This window comes from Odocoileus virginianus, chromosome 11 (assembly GCF_023699985.2).
Source record: "Odocoileus virginianus isolate 20LAN1187 ecotype Illinois chromosome 11, Ovbor_1.2, whole genome shotgun sequence".
Lineage (NCBI taxonomy): Eukaryota > Metazoa > Chordata > Mammalia > Artiodactyla > Cervidae > Odocoileus > Odocoileus virginianus.
In genome coordinates this window covers 43,636,493-43,646,574 of record NC_069684.1, presented here as the reverse complement: position 1 = coordinate 43,646,574, position 10,082 = coordinate 43,636,493, and the positions used below count along the sequence as shown (strand labels likewise).

Sequence of the window (10,082 nt, the reverse complement as noted above, 5' to 3'; positions counted from 1 at the left end):
TGTACGTGGTATATGAAAGTTAAGACAGTAAATCCTAAGAGCTTTCACCACAAGGAAAAAATAAATTTTTTCTTTCCGTTTGCATCTATGAGATAATAGATGTTCGTTCACTAAATTTATTGTGGTAATCATTTTATGATGTATGGAAATAAAATCATTATGGTGTACACCCTTAAACTTATATAGTGCTGTAAGTCGATTATGTCTCAATAAAACTAGGAAAAAAAAAGAAATTACAGCCAGTGGTACCCTGATAACTAAATGCGGAGTTTTTGAGAAAGTGAGAGGCATAAACTTTAACTTATAAGTTGATTCATATATTGAGAACTGACCATTGATATAGTAACAAGGAGATTATTGTCAGAATAGAATGGGTTCAAGGCAGGATGAGGGAAGAGGATGTTTTTGGTGTAAAAGCAGAAAAATAGGACAAGAGTGAGTGGGAAGTGTGACAAGGGAGAATTTTCACATACCTATATCTGTATCTATGTATAGATGTCTTATGTACATATCTTATGTGAGATAGTCTACATATAGGTATTGACACATAATGGGTAGATAGATGGATGGGGTATATTTTATACTCTATGCATACAACTGGTGCATATTTTACACCTCATTCATAAAATATAAAATGTTATCTCTATTCTGTTAGTTTGCTGATTGATGGGAATGTTCCATCAGTGCTGAGCTTGGGTGAGACCCCCACTATTGGGATAAAATCTCTATCTTGAGATGTGAGGGAGAATGACTGCTTCTTTCAGACAGTCCTCCTTAACACAGTATTAACCGGAGGCATATTAAAACATCTTTTGTTACCAGAACTCTATTGACCAGAGAGGTATTAATATCACTTACATAACAAATCGCCAGCCACAGGTGTTAGTTTCTGCAAATATCCTACAGTCAATAATGAGTTAAGAGAAGAATGTTCAAACTGAGTGAATATGTCCAATTAATCTCTCCAAACTTATTTATTCAATTCATGATAGCTTCCCGTAATTGACTGAACGAAAGGCTAGAGAGAGGGGCTAAAGGGGCAGAGGCAGGTTTTGGCTACAGTAAGAAAGTTAAGGACATATGTAGAGAAGAAGTTGAAAAAGTGGCAATTTTGCTGAAAAAGATCACAATTTCTAGAGCACACCATGGAAAGATTTTGGGAGACGGTCAGACTAGGGTGTGTGTAACATAGTTTGGGCTAGGAATCTCTGCCCTGTATTATTCAGAATAGAGGGTAGGTTGAAAAAATATATGTTCCCTGGAGCCAGGTGGGACTGAGGAAATGCACTTGAGGACACCGCCCTGGGTTTATTTTGACGGGCTCTCCTGACCAGCTCTAAGTTTCTTACCTAGGATGTTAGGAAGAGGCTAGCTTATTTTCTGTTTCTCCCCCACACCTGGCCCAGCTGTGGAAGGAAAACTTCAGATATTTTTAACTTCACGACCCTGCCCCTGAAAGCCAGACACACAACTTTCTTTACTATAATTGGGACAAAAGTGATTTTTCTTCTTAATGTCACTCTAATCCTCACAGAAGAACTAGTGACAGCAACCTGAAGAATAATTACGGGGAAATCATCACCCCGCCCTCATTCTTTGAAAACTGCTGGAGGGTGAGAGTTGAGTCGGTGACAGGTCCTCTGAGCATCTCCTGTCTAAAAGAGAAACCAGATATTGCGACTATACCTTCATTTTAACAGGTGGCAAAATGTGCACTTCGAGTTGGCAGTCTCCGAATCGTTTCGCATTTCTCTAACTTAGGAGGAAGCTGTGAAATTTGCAGGCAAACGGGCTGAATGACTCATTTGATCCTGGACATTTCCTTCACTCCTAGGATGTCTCAATATCCCTCTACTCCCGTTTTAAAAGCATAACGATAATCAGTCATCTGCTACCCTCGCACTGTCAGCGCAGTCACCGGGCACGTGACCAAACCGGCCCGCCGCAAGGGGCTACCTCCATTCCTGCATGCCTCCATCCATCCACCCACCCACCCATCGCCCTTTCTGTTCTCCGGCTTAACACTCCCATCTCCAGGCCTTCAGCGGCGCGCACACCGGCGAGTCGGGTGTGCAAGGGTTGCACGCGCTTGGGGGCAGGGCGGCCGCTGCCTCGGCCCGAGACGGTGGGGCGGCAGAGGAGACGGGGCAGCGAGGCTGCGCGGAGCCGAGCGCCCCCAACCCCGCCCGGCTCCCCTCCCCGAGCCGGCACCTAGGGACGCCGGGTCCCACGTGACAGTCCCCTCCTCCCTCCCCAGTCGCGCGCACGGGCCAGGCGTCTCGGTCCCGCGCGCGCTCGTGGTCCCGGAGCCCGGGAGCCAAGCGAAGGAGGGAGCGGTGGAGCGCGGGCCGTCAGAGCCCTGTGCCCGCGCGGAGGTGATGAAGCTGGCCGCGCGCTGACACCGCCGCACCCAGCCGCCGGGAAGCAGGCGCCTCGGGCCGCGACCTTGAGGAGGAGGTACGAGGCTGGGCACGGGGATGGGGGTGGGCTGGGGTAGGGGCGGAGGTCGGAGGCGGTGCCCCGGAGCCCCGCGCCCGGGTCCGCGCGGCTGACAGCGCCGCCGGCCCGGCTCCAGTGCGCGGCTGGGGCTCGCCTGCCATTTGCTGCCGCCGCAGGCGAACCGGGCTTGCTTGTTTCCCACTCTCTCCGCCTGGTCGCTCCGCGGCTTCCGCAGTTGGCGCTGCTCGCGGTGACCCAGGTAATTGCCTGAAGGGCCGACCTCCCACCTGGTCTTGTGGCCAGGACACCTTCTCTGCCTTCTGGCCGGGGTTGGGCAGGGTTACGCCGCGACTTCCGAAGCCGAGTTGGGCCGAGGGGAGAGGAAGCAGTGGCCGGGCAGTGCAGGCAGGTGAAAGTCGAGGAAGCTGCCTTGACTCTGTGCGGGAGACCTAGGGGAATGAAGAGGAAACACATGACTGGAGAATGGCTCGGGAATGGGCCTCTGATGCGCTTGCATGCGGGGAAACTAGACAGACACCTGGGAGAAAGTGCTGCTACAGGGTGTTGCCTTTTTAGCCATTCGGGGAGGGAGGGGGGGAAACACCATCCGGTGGAGATGCAAGTATTGGGAGAGAAGAGAACTCTGTAGGATGGAAATGGTAACCGTGATTTTTTTTTTTCCCAGTGAGCCTCAAACACTTTTAAAAAATGAGTACCCAGAAAATCAAGTCAATTAAAACCCTAGTCAAATGACAATTTTAACTAAAAGATTGTCATTTCTTACAATTTTTTGGGAATACTGTAGGTGTAAATTGTTTTTTTTTTTTTAATCTATTTCTGTGCTACTTTCTACAAGCCAGCCCCAGCATGCAAGCATGCTCCAATGTTGGATGGGGGAGATGAATCAAAAGTCAACCTTCTTGGATAGTTAGGAAGTTTGGGATGGTCATGTACACACTGCTGTATTTAAAATGGATAACCAACAAGGACCTACTGTATAGCACGTGGAACTCTGCTTAATGTTATGTGCCTGCCTGGATGGGAACGGTACTTGGGGGAGAATGGATACACGTATGTATATGACTGAATAGCTTCACCGTTCACCTTGTAACTACCACAACATGGTTAGTCCGCTGTACTCCCATACAAAGTAAAAAGTTTAAACTTTGGGAAAATAAGAGTCAGGCTTCTTAAGTACTACTATTAAGAACTCACTGAAGTCTCTCTATCTCTTGCAGGGTAGACTGATAATTCCTGTATCTGAGAGTGGACCACGGTGTGTGGTGACATGGCCCAGGGGAATAATTATGGACAGACCAGCAATGGGGTGGCAGATGAATCACCCAACATGCTGGTGTACAGAAAGGTAAGAATTTCTTTACTTTCCTGGAAGAAGGGAAACTTCTGGCTTCTTTGAATTTTTCTTTTCCCCCTCAGATCGGAGTATTTATCAATTTTGTGACCTTAGGGATTCTCCAAGTCCCCAATGACTGCAGACTATACTTGAGGATGAGTTGACATTCTCAAGTAAAGCATATGTGTAGAGACATAGCGAAGTAAATGAGGCTACTGATACTATGTTCTCACACTTTCCCTGTGGATCCTACATGGATGAAGCTGCAGTCAGCAGCAGCAGCAGCAAATTTGGACATCCCGCATATTTTGTTTGTTACATACAGGATTTTATAGCATCTGTAGTAATTTTTAAAAGCTTTTTCTAATACTCCTCTGAAGCATTTAGGTTGTAATGATCATACAGATGTATAACATTTTAGAAATAAATGAAGACTACTTTGCATTCCTGGGGCAAGAGTGAATGTGGCTATGTATGTATGGGTTGTTTAATAATTTTGCTTCTAACTAAATAATTCCAGTTTTTTTAAAAAAATCTTAGCTTAAGATATTTTTTACTTTGTGTTATTTTTATAATTTTACTTATGGGTATTTATGTTCTAGTGCCATATGCCCATTAAATAAATCTTTGTATTTTAGAAGTTTTTTTTTTTTCTCCAAACTGATCTGACAGCTTTTATAATGATGCTTCAACACCAAACTTCTAGATATTGAGCCACCATAATAAAGATGTATTTGAATATTGTATGTGCTTCAGAGTGGTTGCTTAGGTAAATTCTTTTTGGTTAGAGTCAATAATCTTACTAAAATTAAGGAAGTAGCATTCTTCATTTAAATTCTGGTACGGAAGTTACTGCATTTTCTGGGGGATTATTTTTCTTTAGCATATTATCTGTAGTGCTTATTGGGGTAGGATTTCTTTAGTTAACACTTGCAGTGGTAAAAAGGAAATTAGGCCTGGAAACCAAGAAAACTGTTAAAGATTTTAATTAGTGTGAGCCCACTGAAGAGTCTAGGATGAGTTTGCTAGGGGATCAGAACTGGTTGTGGAGAAGGATGAAACGCTTTCCACCTTGACCTGTACTAAATCCAAACTTTCCTTCAGTGTGGCCCAGTGTCATTAAGAGGTGCTGGTGATACGTGTTTGCGGAAATCTTGTTATTGTTTCGATGTGAATATGCATAGATATGCTGGCGGTGCTAGCCTTGTAGATTATAGTATGTTGTGTACCTGTGAATGCAGGGGTATGTGTGTGTGTATGTGTGTGTGTATGTGTGTGTGTGTGTGTGTGTGATAGCACAGTAAAACTTTTTCTTCACAGGGAAAAAAGAGCCTATTTTAATTTTAAAGCATCCTGACTGGATAAACCAAGGAAATAATCCACTTGAGCTTAAATTATTACTAGTCTGTTCCTATGCTGATTGAAATTATTGGATATTTGCCCATTTTATATAGATTCATTTAGGAGAAGACCTATTTTGGGACTAGTTATGTGTTTTTAAAGAAGTTGTAATATTCCTTTTTTTTGTATGACTTTGAATATGGTAATGTGAAAGATATGAGAATTGTAGATTCTATATTATAGGTTTGTGTAGTGTTGAGAGTTGGACTTTTGTAAAATTATCAAGTTAGCTATTTTTGTTAGGTCAAACATTGTATTTCTGTTTCCCTATAAATGATCCGAGGCTAAATTGATTGGACGCCTAACAGTTAATCTTGATTAGAAATAAACTTAATATGACATCAATCTGTGTGTCTCATTTAGTCAGTATCAGAATAAGTGAACACTGAGGCTAGGAGTTTTATAGATAGTTATTGGATTATTTAGTGTACCTAAGGTTCATACTGCTAATTTTGAAACACTAAGTTGTTGTTTAGTATCAAATTGTCATTATGGTTGCTTAAAAATGAACAGGCTATTATGACTTCATAGCCTTGGGAGAGAATGTAATTCTTTCTCATTCTTTTAAGCCTTGCTCTTCTGTTGGGTAAGCTTGGAACTGCTTGTGCTGCTTCTTTTGCCCTCCTTTGTTTAGGGTAGTGACACATATAATTAATTTCTAGAAAAGATTTCCCTGAGAAATCCTTGTTAGAAAAATGTAACTCCAGTAAATTTTATTCATAATGCTGAATTATGGATTGCTTGTCTATCCTTTTATTCTCTGAATGTGTATTTTTTTGTTTTTGTTTGTGACACACAAAATAATATTAATACATAAATACAAGATAATTTATATAAAGAAGTACAGTGTTCTTGGTTATCATTTGCTGGTTACCAAGTCACGTGGTCTGTCTCTGTAGGCAGATATACATGATGACATCATGTGACCATTTTACTTCTGTTTTTTGTATCTTATGTGAATTTTGACATTTAATATCTTTTCGGTAGAGACAAAATTTTAATGTGAAGCATAGCAGAGTATTTGGAGGAGAGTTTTAGGCTAACTTCGTATATTAGAATATTTCAACTGGTGGACTTGCATAAAAGAATAAGTGACATGTTACAAATGCTTAATCAAAGATAAGGAAAGAATTTCAACCTCACAGTGCCTTGCTTAGGATCAGTGAGGAGAATGCTTGGAGAAATTGTTGTTTTATTGATTTATGCCAATTTTCCACTTGTGGTTAATTGTGGAAACATGGCTTTTAAAGTGGGCTCTGAACTAGAAATGTTCATGGTATTCTCACTATTCCCCTCCCTGCAAGCCACTCAGAATTCAGATGGCTTATACCTACCAAAGATATGCATGTGCTAATTCTGTGTTCTCTTGGTAAGTTACGCATGAGGCTTAGGAACATCCTTGTGTGGGACAGGAAACAGTGGATGGTTGTCAAAGTGGAATACACAGAAAAGAGCTGGGGTTTGTGAATTTCTTGTGTTGGTATGATGCCACTCCCTTATGATTGCCCTCACATGGATTATTGTGATTCCTGCAAATAATGGGAAAATTCCAGGAATCTTTTTTCCATGGAGAATTCCTTTGTGATATTATGGGGAAAATGTACAATGGGTAGAACTATGATCTTCCAGGTAGAGTGAGTGCTACCATTGTAAAAGCTTTAGGCATTACTAGCACTGTTACTGACCAGGGTTCTTGGATTTCTTAATGAATAGAAATTGATAAGATTCCAGATGAGAAATTCAGGGAAGGTTTTATTGGCTTTAAGGCTTTATTGCTTACTCCCCGAGGCAGAGCAAGGTGGCCCATTAAATGGGGTGAGGGAAAGGATGAATGTATGGTTTGGACTGGAGTGATGCCTTGGGTGGTCTGCCAGCCCCCTTGGTGGGGCTGTGTGCAGGGATCATGCTCAGTACCCGGGATGCCTCAGAAGTGGCAGCTGGGTTTTTGGTCTTTTTGTGTCTTGTTCATAATTTGCCCAACTGCATATGCACGCAGTTATTTTTAGTGTCTTACAGTTTCTTTATATTCTGTTGCTTGAGATGAGCGGATGAGGACGTGTTCGTCCAGGTGCAAGCATTGCAGCGAAGGGTCCCAGGTCTTAGGCCCAGCCTGTCTCAACACTGCTCCATGATCAGGGTTGGTACCTGCAAATCAGTCTCAGATATTTGCTGCTGCCTTTTTGACTTAATGTGAGGACTCTCTGTAGGCTTTGTTTGATAGCAGAGGTACATTTTAAAAAAATCCATATGGATAAAATATTATCCTTACCAATTTTTCAATTTATAATGTTGCTTTTTTCCACAAGCAAGTGATGAAACTAGAGTAGTTATATCATTTCGTATATCTGAAAACATTCAAAAATGTATAAAATGTGAGGCTTAACCACTTTTAGTAGTGGGGCTTCCTAAGTTCCCTTCAGTAGGCATTAACTAGAATGGAATAGAAATAAATCAACTTCCCAAAGAAGAGACCCACCTAGCTCCAACTCACCCTGGACTCAGACTAGCTTCTTAAAATATATGTAGAGGTGACAACTCACGTGTCAAACACTGCTCTCCTTCTTGGTCTTCTCATTCCCTGGCTGTGAAGGACTGCTGAGCTAGGACCTGAGATTATAGAGAGACACATTCTAAGTTTGGTGTCTGGCCAGCCTGCTGCCCACTAGACAGCATACATCATTTTTCGTCCAGAAACTGACATTCCTGCATTTGAAAAACAAAATATCTAGGGCACCTTGTGGGCCAGTATTTCAAATTGGCTGGCATGCTGGTTTCATACTAGCAAGAATGTTCTGAATGACCAATAATTTCTAGTATTATTGCAACAACCATTTATGCTCCAGCTGTCAGAAAAGAAAAGGAAAATATTTTTCTCATTCACTGTTTTATTGGAATGAACACATCTTTTGGAAATAGCAAACCTGTAACATTCATTATGCCTGTCCCCCCCGCAAGCGCCCTGACCGTTTTCCTCACCCATTCTCTCTTCCCCTCCTCTCTCTTCATTGTCCATCTAGTCACTCTCTTTCCATTTGATTCTTCCTTTTAATTTTTCTTTCAAGAAAGACCTAAGGGTGAAGATATCATTTTCCCTAAGATGCTGCTTAATTTAATTGTGAACCAGAAAATTACGTTTTGGAGGTGAGAGCAGGTACCAGCCTTGTTTTGAGTACCTCTTGGGCATAGACACGCAGATGGATGCTTTTAAACTTGGTATCACATTGTGGTTGTGGCAAAGGGTTAGTCTTGAAGGACTCAGTTTAGTTCAGTCGCTCAGTCGTGTCTGACTCTTTGTGACCTTGTGGACTGCAGCACGCTAGGCTTTCCTGTCCATCACCAACTCCCAGGGCTTGCTCAAACGCATGTGCATTGAGTTGGTGATACCATCCAACTATCTCACCCTCTTTTGTTCTTTTCTCCTCCTGCCTTCAATCTTTCCAGCATCAGGGTCTTTTCCAATGAGTCCGTTTTTAGCATCAGGTGGCCAAAGTACTGCAGCTTCAGCTTCAGCATCAGTCCTTCCAATGAATATTCAGGATTGGTCTCCTTTAGGATTGCCTCATTTGATCTCCTTGCAGTCCAAGGGACTCTCAAGAGTCTTCTCCAACACCACAGTTCAAAACCATCAATTCCTCAGTGCTCAGCTTGCTTCATAGTCCAACTCTCACATCCATACATGACTGTTGAAAAAACCATAGGTTTGATTAGATGGACCTTTGTCAGCTATGTCTCTGTTTTTAATATGCTGTCTAGATTGGTTATAATTTTTCTTCCATGGAGCAAGCGTTTTATAATTTCATGGCTGCAGTCACCATCTGCAGTGATTTTGGAGTCCAAGAAAATAAAGTCTGCCACTGTTTCCATTGTTTCCCCATCTATTTGCCATGAAGTAACGGGACTAGATGCCATGGTCTTCATTTTTTTGAATACTGAGTTTTAAGCCAGCTTTTTCACTCTCCTCTTTCACTTTCATCAGGAGGCTATTTAGTTCCCCTTTGCTTTCTGCCATAAGGGTGGTGTCATCTGCATATCTGAGGTTATATTGATATTTCTCCCTGCAATCTTGATTCCAGCTTGTGATTTATCCAGCCTGGCTTTTCACATGATGTATTCTTCATATAGGTTAAATAAGCAGGGTGACAGTATACAGCCTTGATGTACACCTTTCCCAATTTTGAATCCGTCTTTTGGTCTGTGTCTGTTTCTTGCTGTTGCTTCTTGACCTACATACAGGTTTCTCAGGAGGCAGGTAAGGTGGTCTGGTATTCCTATCTCTTTTAAGAATTTTCCACAGTTTTTTTGTGATGCACATAGTCAAAGGCATTAGCGTAGTCAATGAAGCAGAAGTAGATGTTTTTCTGGAATTCTGTTGCTTTTTCTGTGATCTAACAGAAATTGACAATTTGATCTCTGGTTCTTCTGCCTTTCCTAAATTCAGATTGAACATCTGGAAGTTCTCCCTTCACATACTGTTGAAGCCTAGCTTGGAGAATTTTGAGCATTACTTTGCTAGCGTGTGAGATGAGTACAATTGTGCAGTAGTTTGAACATTCTTTGGCATTGCCATTCTTTGGGATTGGAACAAAAACTGACCTTTTACAGTCCTGTGTCCCCTGCTGAGTTTTCCAAATTTGCTGGCATATTGAGTGCAGCACTTTCACAGCATCATGTTTTAGGATTTGAAATAGCTCAGCTGGAATTCCATCACCTCCACTAACTTTGTAGTGATGCTTTATTGAAGGACTAAGATGGCTCTATTTTTGAAGAATAAGATGGGACAATTGGCCCTTCTTACATCAAAGGTGTAGAGGAGCTCTCAGCTCAGTCAGAAGATCACCTCTGCTGATTGTTTTGACCTAGATATAACCATGGCAAGCTTTTGCTGTGG

The 10,082-nt window shown here is 42.2% G+C and overlaps 1 protein-coding gene across 5 annotated transcripts in view; it reads left to right on the top strand.

Moving 5' to 3' along the window:
* Positions 1–2,368: 2,368 nt before the first annotated feature.
* Positions 2,369–10,082, top strand: part of RGS7 (regulator of G protein signaling 7) — a 438,315-nt gene continuing 430,601 nt past the window's right edge. For 3 of the 5 annotated variants that reach the window (XM_070474353.1, XM_020874166.2, XM_020874165.2), the window contains exons 1-2: positions 2,369–2,457; positions 3,678–3,805. In XM_070474353.1, the coding sequence (XP_070330454.1) occupies positions 3,728–3,805 (78 nt within the window). In that variant the 5' untranslated portion in view covers positions 2,369–2,457; positions 3,678–3,727. Of the gene's footprint in view, positions 2,458–2,610; positions 2,699–3,677; positions 3,806–10,082 lie in introns of those variants that run through there. The other 2 variants (XM_070474352.1, XM_070474354.1) reach the window with 2 other exon arrangements.